Source organism: Crotalus tigris, unplaced genomic scaffold (assembly GCF_016545835.1).
Source record: "Crotalus tigris isolate CLP2741 ecotype Arizona unplaced genomic scaffold, ASM1654583v1 scf7180000024339.11422700, whole genome shotgun sequence".
NCBI classification, from domain to species: domain Eukaryota; kingdom Metazoa; phylum Chordata; class Lepidosauria; order Squamata; family Viperidae; genus Crotalus; species Crotalus tigris.
This window is the reverse complement of record NW_024100509.1, coordinates 1,819,604-1,834,886: the sequence shown is the minus strand read 5'-3', so window position 1 is coordinate 1,834,886 and position 15,283 is coordinate 1,819,604. Positions and strand designations below refer to the sequence as shown.

The following is a 15,283-nucleotide window of genomic DNA, read 5'->3' as shown; positions in this document are numbered from 1 at the left end:
TATAAAGCAGAACCAAATTATCAGTGGAATATTCACATCTGTGTTCTCAGAATTAAAAGGTGTCTAAGTTATGCACTGCCTGTTTTCTCAGATTTGTGGAAAGTCTGGACATTCATTCTTACCCATTAGCTGATTTCTAGAATTCCACTTTGAACATAGATAATATACAAAGGTATATATAGTGGATTAACTAGATAAAGATTTCTTACTATCATAAGATAATAGTAACGTAGTAATGCACAGGGCATGCAATTGGAAACAATGGAGAAATACTTGTACATTGCTACAAATAAACACTTAGCATTTCAGCTGAACTTTCTGATAGTGACATCAAAAGAATGTAACATGCTATTGGTTCCTTATAACATAACTTCATAACTCAGATATACCCAGTGAGGCAAGAGTCAGCCCTCCCAGGAAAACCAGATAGGAAACAGGACAAGATGAACTAATTCTACTTTACTGTAAGGCTATATTAACAGAATCTTGCAAATCTGAAAGCAGAAACTTCCTGCCTCCACTATTAACTATCTGGGCAGGTCTTTCCTAAATTTCTTCCTGCGGTCATTAAGGGACTGCCAGCTCCTGCCTCTCTTGTCTGATTGTTTCCTAGGCACCATTTCCTCCTCTTTCCCCAAGGTCATTCACACATTCCATTACAGATAAACATACCAGGTCTTTTTATTCATTGGAACTTCCATTATCATGCGCCTATATATACTCAAAACTGCTCTGCAAGAATTTATCTGCTCTTTAAGTAGTTCAGGGGCTTCACTGCATGGTTCCAATAAAAATATGTTTGCAGAGTTTGTCAAAAATACCTATATGTTTTGAAGGGAAAGAGAGGAGGGAGGGAGGAAGGGAGAGAGAGAGAGAGAGAGAGAGAGAGAGAGAAGGAAGGAATATGAATCTATTGAAGTTATTTTGAACAATATATTCTTCACGACATTTAGGATTAAGTTAGTCTATTCACAAACAGAATATCACCCTTACAATAAGTTCATATTGAAAGCTATAAAGAGCAGGTCCCTTGCACCTATTAAATAACATAGTTAGATAACTCTGCTATTTTTTATAATTTTTGGTTTAGAGAATTATAAATCCATTTTATATTAGTATTTTCCTTTTCAATAAAAATGGTAATTTACCCACTGAATTGTTTTAGATTAAAATAATCTGACAGTCCTGAATTGAAATGAGGGCAAATATAGTCCTGGAATAGATATATTATGGAGATGTGCATTAAATATCTTTTTTTAAAAAAACTATACGTTAGGGCAGGCATGTCAAACTGCCAGCCCGCAGGCCAGATGCATCAAGCTGAAACTGCGCCCACCCCATTGCCAGAAATGGGGAAAAAGTCGCGATACGTCATGCAACGTCACGAGTTTGACATGCCTGCCTTAGGGAAATGATCTTATTTAGAAAATTAACACAATTCGCAAACGAACCTCATCATAAAAAGTCTCTGGTGACCCCAGTAACTCTAGAAAGCTCATATAGTTAGATTGTCCCTCTGTATAAAGTAAATTTCAAAACATTGTAGAACTTCAATAAGATTAGTGTGTGCCTTTCTGTTTAATTCAGACTATCATAGTGATCTGAGAACAGAACTGTTGACAGTAAAAAAGGAAGATGTATTACAGACATAATTATCTCTGTGCAGACCAACATAAAGATGATTAGCAAGCTAACCTACCCAGTAGTGATGCCATTTTTTTAAAAAAAAAACAAGTTGGATCCAGCGCATCCTTCAGTTAAACAATTGAAAATGATGGCTTATGAACACTCTCATAGAACAGAGTTTTACATAGGTGAACTGTGACCACGTGACTGTCTTGCAAAAGTTAAGAGAATGCTTGAAAAAGAATGTAAAGATCGTGGGAATAGGCCTTGATCAAATAAAATATTGAAGAGCCATAACAGAGTTTAATCAGAGAGACAGTTGTTGCAATGACTCACGGATATTCTCAATCTTAGGTTATATAGAAAACAATCATTATTTGGGGGTTTTAAACAGTTCATTTTCAAAATGTTTTGAGTGTAAAATTTCTTGTCTCAAACATGGATTATTTTCAGCAGCAAAATGGGCTGCATTGAACACCCTGGAGTGTACAGAGGATTTCTGCTTATCTTTTAAAAACCACAGAAGCCTTTTGGTCTTGGTTCCTTTGATTTTTTTGGAGGGGAGGGGAGAGTATTTTGAGGAATGTGAAGCAGAAAGAGGACAAAATATAGATGCTCATCATGGATCTTCAGATTTCTGGGGCCTTCTTTGCTTTTATAGTACTTCTGGAGCTATTTGTGTGTTTTTTTCTATTTTCTTTTAATTTTTGGCAGCTCAAATATAGTCTCTGAATATTTTGATTTTCTATACTTTTGTTCCGCTGCAGGAGTCCATCCCAAATTCAGAATAATTCTAGTTACAATTAAGATAATATCAAATATGTCTTTTGTTTTGCGTTTATCAGTTCTAAAGAAGCAATATATATTTCCTTTTGTCCAAAGCAAAATTTCAGTTTCAGTTTAATTATGGTAATCTATAAGTAAGATTAACAAGTACAAAATATATTATACAAACTAAGAAAGTTATTCTTTTGTATCATATATAATACCTGCAGTGTAGCTTGAAGACCTGCTTTAACATTCTGGTTTTCATCTTCTAATAAGCATCCTCTGGTAACAGCACTAGAGAAGGAATAACTTCTTCCCCAGCTTGAAGATCTTTTATGTCCAGACACAAGCTTTAGGAAAACATATTGGTCAATGTGTGCATCTAGAATGTAACCCTCAGTTTGCTCAGTGCAATTTTTAACAAAAGAATTAGTTAGCTTCACACATCCTGACTGCAGCTAGGCTTGCTTCAGCGCAAAAATGGAAGAGCAAGGAAATTCCCACAGAGGAAGAGTTAATACATAAAATATTAGCATGTGCAGAAATGGACAGGCTCACAATGATATTAAAAGATAAATGTGGATCAGTTTATTATGAAACCTGGGATAAATTTTACCACTGGAGGAATTTGAAGAGGACAGTAGGGATTAAAGACAAATGTTAAGATAGAAATATATGTTATTTTAGAATAAGTATTGTATATAAAACTTAGATTTATATGTAGAGATGAATAATTGATTGTAAAAAGTGGAATAATCTGATAAGAATGTATATACTGGAATGTCACATCAAATCCAATGTTTGTTTATTTTTAATTGTATTATAAATAAAATTTGTAAAAAAAAAAAAGAATTAGCAGCTTCAATACCTTTTCAAAAATAAAGTACTTAATGGTTAAATATTTAAATACTCTTTATACATTATTTAGTGAGTGAGTGTGTGTGTGTGTGTGTGTGTGTGTGTGTGACTTGCAATATGTCCCTACTAATTTACACATACTTTATACCATGGGTGTCAAACTCGCCATGTCACGTGACGTGTCACGACATATCGCAACTCTTTTTTGCATTGCTGGCAATGGGGTGGGCACTGCTTCGGTATGATGAAACCGGCCCGCAGGCCGGCTGTTTGACAACCCTGCTTTATACAATAGAAAGTACCATTTCTACTTGAATATTACTACTGAGGAAAAACATAAGTGGTGATAATCTCGCAAGTATGCGGGCCCACAAGGTCTATAATTGTCCACATAAACTTAGGGGGAGAGGAACTGGTTCCATTTACAAAAGTCTATACCAGTATTACCATCAAAGAGGTGATGATTTGATACGATTTGAAATCAGATGTAGTAATAATACAGACTAGAATAAAGAATGATGGAGCAGATTTTGAATTGGCTAAATTAGTGACGACAGCATTAGAACTCCTTTCATTTTCTTTAGTGACATGATATACATAGTGAATAAATATTTCCAGTGAAAAAAACAATGTCTGACAAAACATTTGTACAACTTGAAAAAAAAATCTAACTTTGTATTAGAATTAGTTTTACTGATTCATTTACTATCAACAATTTTACATATATTTACCTATTAGTGATGAATTAATTTCATTTAAACTATGTGAACCTATTGAAAATACAGTTGCAATTTTCTGACATTTTCATATCAGTTTAACACTGTGGCCTATGTGTCATTATTTGAACTCAGTATAATACAGAAACAAAGGTTGGATTCCAAAATTGAATCACTCACAGATGTTTTTAGAAAAATATAATAGGATATCCTAAAAGTTACTTTTCTTAGACAAAAATATTTATATTACCAATGTTAATATATCACTTTCTTTTGGGTAAAAGTATATTTAAGGAAAAAATAATAAACATAAACATATGTTTCTCCCAGATTAAAAATTAATGCAATCCCTAAGAATGATATGCTTTTAAACCCAGCTATTTCAGATTTAAAGATCCAAATTTTTGTTCCCATATATTTAGATTTTTTGACAAAAGAAATCCTCTGAAATTTATAGTAATGATCAGAACAAAAAGAAAAACTTTTACACCATTATAAAATGATTATTAAACAAAAGCTTCAGAAAAATATATTCAGATATATTCAATTTGTGCAAGAATATATTAAGAACTAAAAGATTTTTAAGGAGAGCAAAGCCTTGATTCTATTATACTCTTCATACCCAACCTTCCATGTTCTAAGCATATAATTAAAATTTATCTATGATAAATAGCGCAACTGATAACTTAATTCCCTTATTAAGTTATTAAGTTACTTAGAGAAAAATGAGTACCTGAGCAGCAACAGATTGTTAGGGAAAAAGTGGAACCAAGTTTTGTATATACTATTTACATTAGTCTGAGCAACATCTCTGCTCAGATTATACAACTATTTACAAATTGCAATTGATTACATCACACAAACCCACCGCCTATTAATAATGACTGGCAGCATACATGTTTGCCATCGGTCTCTACTGTTGAGTGTTCTGGGATGACATCATCATCTTGAATTGTCTCTTTTACATCTGGTTCTTCCATGAAGAGAGGTTTCTCATGTAACATCCATTTCCTATAAACTTTCACAATCTTTTCAGTTAAGGATATCTCTGATGCTGGCAGCAAAAAAGCCTAAAGGGGGAGTAACAGATATGAGATTGAACTCAAAGTTCTCCATTTACCTATTTTAATCCATAAAAGGAAAATCATTGTGATGTCATGCATATTTATGTAACAAAAGCACATCAAGATCAAGAGTGTGGAGATAGTTGAACATATATTTTAATACAAAGGATAACTTTTTTCAATGTCTATGTGATGTCTACGAGTTTCATTACCCTATCATCAGAGGAACTATAATATTTTGAAAAGGCATATGGTTTAGGACAATAATATAGGTTTAAAAACTAAAATAAAAGAATTCAAATAATGTGGCAGCAATTCTGGCAGAAGAGGCATGTTGTACATTCGTGTCTGTTAAGATGCTACATCTGGAGACAGATCTTTTCTGCTGTGGCATCTGCCTTATAGAATGACATTTCCTTTGGAGATAAGACCCATCCATGGTAGCCTTCCTGAAGTTCCTGAAAATGTAGCTCTGTCAATAGACGTGGGGGGGTGGGGGGTTCCTTAGGAAAATGGAGAATAAATGAGATGGCTATATTGTTTATGACACTAAATATGCTCTCTTCTAGTCTTTTTAAATAATATTGATGTTCTTATTGTGGAATATTTTGTTTGTTTTTTAATGGGTTTTTTATAGTGTACCACCAAGAGTCACATTTGTCAGATAGGTGGCACGAATAAATGAATAAAGTCTTGAGAATACTATATTAAAATTAAGTACCTAAAATAAGTATTTATTACTATACTACCTGTTGTTATTATCTGATTGCAGAATAGAGTACTTTCAAACAATCTAAAATATTTTTATTCATATAAATGCAATGTTAAGTTCCTCAACTGATTATATTTATTTATTCACTGAAACACTGGTATTCAATTATGGGAGAGGGACTTTAATGATTGAAAAATGTTCCACCTTTTGCAAACATCTACACTAATAGTTCAGCTACTTATAAAAATATTTTCCCCATACTCTTCAATATATAAATATTTCTTATATCCTGACTGGATTCGGGATATAAGTTTGGGGGGGAAAGATAGCAACATGTTAAAAACATATCATTGAACTTCAGACCTAAACAAGGATTTAGTCTTGTATCTAAACAATAAATTAAAGCACTATTTGCCACAAAGATATATACTCCAAGCCTGTCCCCAGACTTTCCATGAAGGTTGTGTTCAGAGGCCTTGTGGAGAACAGGTGGCGGTTGTGGCTAGGAGGGCCTTTGCTCTTGCTTCTAAGTCTAATTGAAGATGTTTGTTATGATCTTAAAGCCCTACATGGCATGGGGCCAGGTTATCTATGCAACCATCAGCCTATCCCACCCAGTCAGGCAGAAAGGTATGTTGCGGACCCCGTCAGTTAAAGAATTCTGACTGGAGGGGTCCCAGGAAGCTCATTACAACATTCTCAGAGGAGAGACAGGACTGTAGTCTCCTGGCATTCTGGAAATTTATTTATTTATTTATTTATTTATTTATTTATGAGACTTATATACCGCTTTAAGTGCAAGCACTCTCTAAGCGGTGTACACCAGTAAGCAATGTATATATATATTTACATTGCCCCCAACAATCTGGGTCCTCATTTTACCTACCCCGGAAGGATGGAAGGCTGAGTCAACCTTGAGCTGGTGAGATTTGAACTGCTGACCTGCTGAACACAGTCAGCTAAAGTGGCCTGCAGTACTGCACTCTAATTGCTGTGCCACCTCGGCTCATATCTGTCTAAAGACCTGGCTCTGCTATCCTCCTTGGGGCTCGCACACACAGCCATAGGGCTGGTTAGCACTCTGAAAATTCTCCCCTCCTCCTCATTGTTTAACAAACTTTTAATGTTCAATTTTAACTATTCTTGCCTTGACTATAAAAATTTCAAATATTCAGTTTTTATGTTTTAATATTTTATTTGTATACAACCCAGAGTCCTTCTATGAGGGAAATGAGCAGTTTCTAAATTTAATGAATAAATATCAAAATATATTAACCTTTTTATTGAGCAACGTTTTATAAGATTAGAAGAGATTGGTGCTGCTATTGAAAATTTCACAGAGTGTCAAAATCACAATTAACTTTCATTTAATTTAAGCATTTAATGACACTAACTGAAAGGATGTGTGCCATGAAAACATAGGTAATACACTGCTAAGGGTTGATTCTTAAAATCTTTCACAGATATTACAGATTCCCACAAAGAGAAAGGTGGGGAACTGATGCTCTACAACATATAAACAGATGTCAGTTTATACCAACCTGATGAAATACTTCATTAACAAAATTCACATTATCTCTTGTAGACAAAAATATTTGTTGCACCATTTCGTATGCAAATCGGTGCTGCTCTTCAATGCTGCAAAAATTGGAATCATTGAGTATTCCGCTGTGGTTGATATGATTTTTCTCTTGATCTGATGGAACACTGGTCTCCACTTCAGGAGTTTTATCTTGCACTGTGTTACCCACTGTCTTAAGAAGATACAAGGAAACAACCGTGATAATTTATGGACATTACTTGAGAATTTAGTCTAACTTTTAATTATTAGCAACTAACCCCATCACCCAAATCATAGAAACCACTGAATTAAAAGTTAAATAAAAAGATTGAATACATATGTGTGTATAAATATATATATAAACACACACATATTATTGTGTATGTATTTGTATGTATGTACACACACACACATATACAATTTTGCATGGCAACCTTTTGCAGAGGTCTGATACGATCTTGGGATTATGCAATGATTGCAACCTAGTGGCCACTATTTTATCAATGGAAGCCTCTGGACTTTTAATGTTTAACGATAGCTTGCAGTTAAGTGGCAATTGCCATAACCTGGCCACTATCTCTGCTACCTTCGGTGATTTCCTTAGATTATATAGCAAGCATCTCCCTCTCCTTCCAGTATGCTCATCTGGAACAACGGATACTTATTAATTAGACATATCCAGTAGGTGACTTCTGTTTATTTGCCATTTTTTACTGCAGCCAGTGGAATGGTAGGAAATAACAGAAGTGGCTGAGTATTGTGTGGGGTGTGCTGGTGTGTCTCTGTAGATAAAATGGTGCTTGTGAGTACTAAATTGCTACTCTGAAAACAAAGTTAGAGGGCAACAAAATATGGGTGATCATTTCACAAATCTAATAATTAAAAAATATTCTAAACCTTTCAAAAAGTATATTTGAGCATAGTAAAGCACAACGGAAAACACTTTCATTCTAAACCATTCTTTGCTGCTGTTTAAAATTACAAGGTCTTCAAAAATCACAAACTCACAATGCACATGCACACAACTTAGACATTCAGGTGCTAATTTTCCATCTCCACTAGTTTAAGCTAACTTGAAATAAATGTTGAATAATGCTAATTATTAAAAGGATGTCATTCCATTACTAAAGTTGATTACTAGGCACATGATATTATTTAAGGTATCAGGTCTCAAATATGTAATATTTTGCTGAATTAAATTTAAGTACTCAAGCTCATATAAAAGTCACAATTTAATTAATGTAACTTGATGTTGATTCAACATCATAAATGTTAAACTAAATAACACTTGCAACATACTTGAATGATTCTGGGTAGAACTTCCACACCATTCCTGAAAGTTTGTGCTAAAAGATATTTCTTTTCCAGAAAAAAATTTACAAGCCATTTTATAAAAGTTACACGAGCATCCAGGTATGGAATTTTTGTACTATAAAAATTTCCACCATCACAAGTTGTACTAACATATACTGGTTTGGGGCGCAGGCCAGGGATCTCTGTAAAACACAAAACATGAAACTGAATCTTTAAAAACCTGACTTATAAATGGAAATTCACATTCCAGAGAGTGTAAACTGGGCTGTCAGGACAAATAAGGGAAACACAAATGAAGATAATAATGTGCGTTCATAGGCAAAAAAGATCGAAAGGATGGTTGAAGCATACAATAAGAACTATACATAATGAGAGTAATCTGCATTAAGAGAGGTAAAATAAGTTGCATGGATGGGTTTGTAAAACAAATATTGACCCTAAATACATTTTTTTTAAAAAAAATTGTAATCTTAAAAGAAATGTTATAAGGTAGATCAATATTTTATTAACTTTAAGTTGCAATTCAGAAGCCATGATTAAAAAAATGAGCCCATCTGGTAAGCCAGTTTCTCCAAGTATCATTGTTCTCTGGAGTAGGATGAATCTAAATTTTACAATAGAGGGGAATTATATATGGCTTATCAAGAAAATAATGTTATCTACATAAAGATACCTATTTAGCAAAATGACAAAATTAGAAGGGATGTTGGAGGTCTTCTATACAACACTCTGCCCATGTTAGGAGATCCTATACCATTTCAGACAAATTGCTGTTCACTCTCTTCTTAGAAACCTCCAGTGATGGAACACCCAGAACTTCTGGAGGCAAGTCATTCCACTGATTAATTGTTCTCACTGTCAGGAAATTTCTCATTAGTTCTAGGTTGGATCTCTCCTTGATAACGTTCCATCTATTACTTATTTGTCTGCTTTCAAGTGCTTTGGAGAATTGTGACAGCAGTTAGATATTAGAAGACTGCTAGCATGTCAACCCCCATTCCTTCTCTTTGCTAGATTAGATACACCCAGTTCACTACAAGCACTCATATGCTTTAGTGTCCAGTCCCCTAATCAGTTTTGTTGCTTTTCTCTTTCCAGAGTCTCAACATCATTTTTATCATGGTGACCAAAACTGGATCCAATATTCCAAATGTGGTCTTATCAAAGCATTATATAGTGGTACTAACACTTCTTGTGACCTTGAGTCTATCCCTCTGTTGATGCAGTCTAGACTGTGTAGGCTTTTTTGCAGCTGGAGCACACTGCTGGTTCATATTTAAGTGATTATCCACTATTCTATACATGTGCATTTGTTTTTTTCTTGCCTAAGTATAAAATCTTACTTTTCTCACTACTGAATTATATTTTGTTGGATAGGGACTAGTGTTCAAATCTATGAATATCTTTCTGGATCTTAAACTTATTTTCTAAAGATTTCAATCTTAATATTGGGGGAAAAACTTTTCTTCTAATGTTATTAAAATAAAAGAGGTAAAATAGTTACTTACCAAGCACAGGATTGTAGAGGTTGGTTAGTTTTATAAAGGGGAATAAATGAGGAAGATAATACTTTCTGAAGAGCGCAAAGAGAAACTTAAATCCTGTGTCAAGGTTCTCCTTATTCTTCCATTCCAACTTTGCAGCCTTTGCCAGAATTAAAAAAGAATTCAAGTTACGGTAAATGAAAGAATGCTGAAATATTTGTGTAATGAAAAATTCTATATATACTTTTTAATGCAAACTCCCCTCCCCGAGAACATAGAATCTAAGCTATTTAGAATACAAATTAAAATTAATAAAAACTATAAATACAGGTAATCCTTACTTACTGTCAACTTAGCCAGTAACTGTTCAAAGTTACCATGGCACTGAACAAGGGGGACTTACGACAGTCATTGCAGTGTCGCTATTGTCACATGACTGCAATTTGGGAATTTGGCAACAAGTTCACTATTTGGCATTGCAGAGTCCTGCAGTCCTGTGATTACCATTCGCAAATTTCATTGCTAGCTTCCAACAAGTGAAGTTAATGGGGAAGCCGCTAGGGGGCTGCAAGAGGCAATCACATGACTGTGGGGTGCTGAGGCCAAACGGGATTCATTTAATGACTGGGGTTGCTAGAACTGCCAGTGCAAGTTGGTATGGTCATGTAACATCATGCCTTGTGACCAGTGATAGAGTTCCTGCTCCCATTTACTGTCAGTAAGCAAGAACCACCTTACTTTAATTTGAAAATAATGCCAGTGTTTTTTTCTCCAAGCCTCAACTTACTTTAGATATTATGTAGGGAATAGGAATAGGAAAAAATAGGATAGAACAGAACAGAACAGAAATCTTTATTGGCCAAGTGTGATCGGACACACAACAAATTTGTTTTTCAGTGCATAAGTTCACAGTGTACATGTAAACAGAAAATAATAGGTCATAGGTCATAATCATACTTAAAATCATTAATCATAAATTACAAACACCAATTGATAAATTGTAAGAAACCAATGCAAGAAGATAGTAGGAAAGATGAGAAAAGATGAGAAATAAGACAGTGCTATGGGAATTAATATGTGAATACATGAATAAATTAAACAATTTCAATGAAATAAATTTACTATGTATATGCTCACCTGAATTACCATATATTTTAGGAGTATCTGAAGAAAGTAGCAAGTTGGGTCTTCAATCTTTTCACCAGTAGCATGTGGTAAAAGTGGTGTTATATCTTCAGGATATATTTTCCCTAAATAAGACATAAAATTTTTTTAAATGATCATACCATAAAATTTGTACCCCCTGAAACTAGTGGTTTTCAACAGCTTGTATTTCATCTATAAAGAAAACCTGAGGCTGAGTTCATCAAGTCACAAACAAAAAGCCTACTTTTTCTGAAAAGATAACCAGAAAAACAAGCATTTTAGCGTTTTGTTATTTAATGTATTCATTTACTTTAAAAATGTATATACTGTCTCCTCACTAGACTGAGCAAAAATGACTGATAATTTCTTCTTACAGGAGAAAGTGTGTAAGGTACTCAGGAGCCAGGCCATGTAAGGCTTTATAAGTTAAACCAGACTTGAAATTGCATTTGGAAACTTAATGCAGCACTTACAAAACAATAATAATACTAGCAACAACAACATCTGCCTATCCCAGGTCCTTGGGAAGGACTTGATAGGTGAACAAAAATGCCAAATCTAATTTAAACATCTGGCTGACTGTGCAACCATCGGCATCCCCATCATCATGAGAAATGTGCTACAGTGCAGTAAAATTACAAGCAGTAACGGAATTGAAATGCCGAATGGCCATCAGAAGCCATTAGGATGAAGTCTACAAATAACTGGGCATTTTACAGTTGGATAACATCAAGCATGTGGGCAAATGAAAAATGTGATTAGCAAAGAATAAATTCAAAGAGTGAGAAAAATGCTAAAGGCAAAACTGAAATGGTGAAATTAACATCAAAGTCATCAATACTTGGGCCATACCTGTGATGTGATATACTGCTGGGATTATTAATTGGACACAAGCTGAGCTGGACAGTTTGGACCGAAAAACAAGAAAGCTCATAACTACTCTCATTATGCGTTACATCCTTGTTAGTGATATTGGTAGATTATACTGGCTCCACAGAAATGGAGCCAGAGGTTTATTTTCAAGTCAAACAATCTGTTGAAGAAGAAAATCGTGCAAGACCAAGCATTGATGCAACTTAAAAACTGGAACTTGGACAGAATGTACAGGAAACAAAACATGAATATCAAGCTAATATAATAAAAGCACAGACTGCTATAAAGGAAAGTATTACAAGATTAATTTCTACAAAAGATTGTGGTAAAAGTTTACACATATAAAACTAGGCAATGGCTTACAACTGGAATATTAAAAAAAAAGAAAAGAAAAGAAAAAGAAACTTAAGGCTTGATTTTGGCTGCTCAAGGCCAGAATTAAAAAAAAGATCAAATGATTCAAAGTGTTGATTGTACAAAGAAGCTGAAGAAACATATAGAACATATACTCGACTTGTGCAAGAAGATTGAAAAAACTGACTATAAATAACAATAGTCACCAAAACGATTCACATCTGTAAAAATTATCATGTGCCAATAATAAGAAATTAATGGGAACATAGAGTTGAAAAAGTAGTAGAAAATGAGCAGGTTAAATTATTGTGGGCTTTCCAAATACAAACTGATACACTTTTGGAGCATAACACACTGGATTTAATTGTGATTGAAGAAAGTAAGGACAATTGATGTGGCAATACCAGGGGATAGAAGAGAAAGAATTGGCGAAATTACAAGATACGCAAATCAAAGTTAAAAGATTGTGCCATAATCTTTTAACTTTGATTTGCTTATCTTGATATTTCTCCAATTTCTCCAACTGGCAGTGGTGGTCCCAGTGGTTATTGGCATACTGGGTGCCATACCAAAAAGTCTTTAGATGACTCTTGGAAAATCTGTGAATTGACAAAATTTCCATCTTTCAATTACAAAATTATAATTGTATGGATTCACACATACATTATACCAATACATTATGATATCCTAGGCTCTTGGGACGAACTCAATGCATACGAAGACCAACATTAGCTAATGAACTATCAGCTGTGATTTCAGATTGGTGTGCTCACAACTGTCTTGAATGCATTTGGGTCAATATAAAAGGGTAGGAAATGACATTGCCATAGATGTATACTATAGGCTAGCCAACCAAACTGAGGAAATAGATGAACTTTTTGCTAGTCAGCTAACTAAGATATGTAGGAAGCACAACACAATAGTAATGGGGGACTTTAATTACCCTGACATCAATTGGGAGACAAACTCTGCATCAAGTGGAAAATCAAAGATTCCTGACAAACCTAGCAGACAACTTTGTCTGCCAAAACATAGAGAAGGGAACTAGGGGATCAGCCATATTGGGCCTAATTCTCACTAACAGAGATGAAATGATAGAAGGTATTGAAGCCACAGGAACCTTGGGGGGGAGTGATCATGCAATATTGGAATTCAACATTATGCAAGCACGAGCAATAGAACACAGTCAAACTAGAGTCTTGGACTTTAAGAGAGCTAATTTCAATAAATTCGGGAAGGATTCCATGGATGAGAATCCTCAAGGGGAAAACAACTCACAAAGCTTGGGGAATTTTAAAAAGTGACATTATAAAAGCCCAGTCTAGCACAATACTAATGAAGAAGAAAAATAACAGCTCTCAAAAGAAACCAGCATGGCTCCATAAAGAACTCTCTGATAAACTGAAAGACAAAAAGGACAAGTATAGAAAGTGGAAAGAGGGGCATATAACTAAGGCAGAATATCAGCAAGTAACCGAGCCTGCAAAGATAAAGTGAGGAAAGCTAAGGCTCAAAATGAACTAAGGCTTACGACAAAAGTCAAAAATAACCAAAAAAAAAAAGCTTCTTTCAACATGTAAAAAACAAGAAAAAAGTTAAGGAAATGATTGGTCCATTAGTAGGAAAAAGTGGCAGGAAGGTGACAAGCAACAGGGAGAAAGCAGAACTATTTAACTCATTTTTTGCATCTATCTTTACACAAAGGGGAAAAAACAGTCCAATCTAGCAAAAACAGTACCGTAAAAAACAAATTAGAAACACAGTTAAGATAGGCAAAAAAATGGTAAGTGAGCACTTGTCCACCCTAGATGAGTTCAAATCACCAGGACCAGAAGGATTATACCCCAAAGTTCTGAAGGAACTGGCAGATGTGATCTCAGAACCACTGAACTATATCTTTCAAAAATCCTGGAGCACTGGGGAACTACCAGAGGACTGGAAAACAGCTGATGTAGTTCCCATCTTCAAAAAGGGGGAAAAATGGATCCAGGAAACTACAGACCTATCAGCCTGACCTCAATACCTGGGAAGATTCTGGAAAAGATAATCAAACAACAAATCAACGAACCGTAGAGGCAAACAAAGTCATTACCAAAAGCCAACATGGGTTTGTGAAAAACAGACTGTCATGGTTCCAACAGATAAAACTCTTCAAAAGAACTTCAAGGCATTGTTTGCCTTAAATAATCTTTATTTTGAGTAGCATAATATCGGCACTGCATAATCGAAGCCAAAAACTGAATTCCCCTCCCCTGAGCACATAGCATCAAAACACAATTCCCTCCTCCAATTAACAGTCATAAATCACATTCCCCAATTAGCTTGAAGCGCAGGCTTCCTCTCCAGTTCTCCAGCCTGCCAATTCCTTATCAATTCTGGTTACAATAACCTTGTTTCTCATGCTAGATTTAGTGTTGTTATGTCTAGCGGGACTCTCATTCACATCCCCCCTTCCAGCATCACCTAACTCTAAAAAAAGCAAAAGGTAAAGATGGCTACATTTCCCTCTGTTGTCAATGCAAAAACATCCGATGTTAGCAGTGTTGACATAGATCATGCCAGACAAATCTTATTACAGTCTTTGACCAAGTGACAAAATTAGTGGACCTGAGGAATGCTGTGGATATAATTTACTTGGACTTCAGTAAGGCATTTGGTAAAGTAGATCATAACCTACTACTTGATAAGATAGAAAAATGTGGATTGGACAGCATCACCACCAGATGGATTTGTAGCTGGCTGACAGGCTGTACTCAGCGTGTGGTCCTCAATGGCACTGCATGTACATGGAGGGAAGTGTGTAGTGG

General features: G+C 34.9%; 1 protein-coding gene across 4 annotated transcripts in view; it reads right to left on the bottom strand.

The window, feature by feature from the left end:
- The window catches only part of RALGAPA2 (Ral GTPase activating protein catalytic subunit alpha 2), a 171,550-nt gene that overhangs the window by 131,857 nt on the left and 24,410 nt on the right, over positions 1–15,283 (bottom strand). For 3 of the 4 annotated variants that reach the window (XM_039326149.1, XM_039326148.1, XM_039326150.1), the window contains exons 7-13: positions 11,241–11,353; positions 10,128–10,263; positions 8,605–8,801; positions 7,286–7,498; positions 4,865–5,038; positions 2,616–2,744; positions 673–821 (exon numbers count right to left, since the gene is read on the bottom strand). In XM_039326149.1, the coding sequence (XP_039182083.1) occupies positions 673–821; positions 2,616–2,744; positions 4,865–5,038; positions 7,286–7,498; positions 8,605–8,801; positions 10,128–10,263; positions 11,241–11,353 (1,111 nt within the window). Of the gene's footprint in view, positions 1–672; positions 822–2,615; positions 2,745–4,864; positions 5,039–7,285; positions 7,499–8,604; positions 8,802–10,127; positions 10,264–11,240; positions 11,354–15,283 lie in introns of those variants that run through there. The other variant, XM_039326151.1, reaches the window with a different exon arrangement.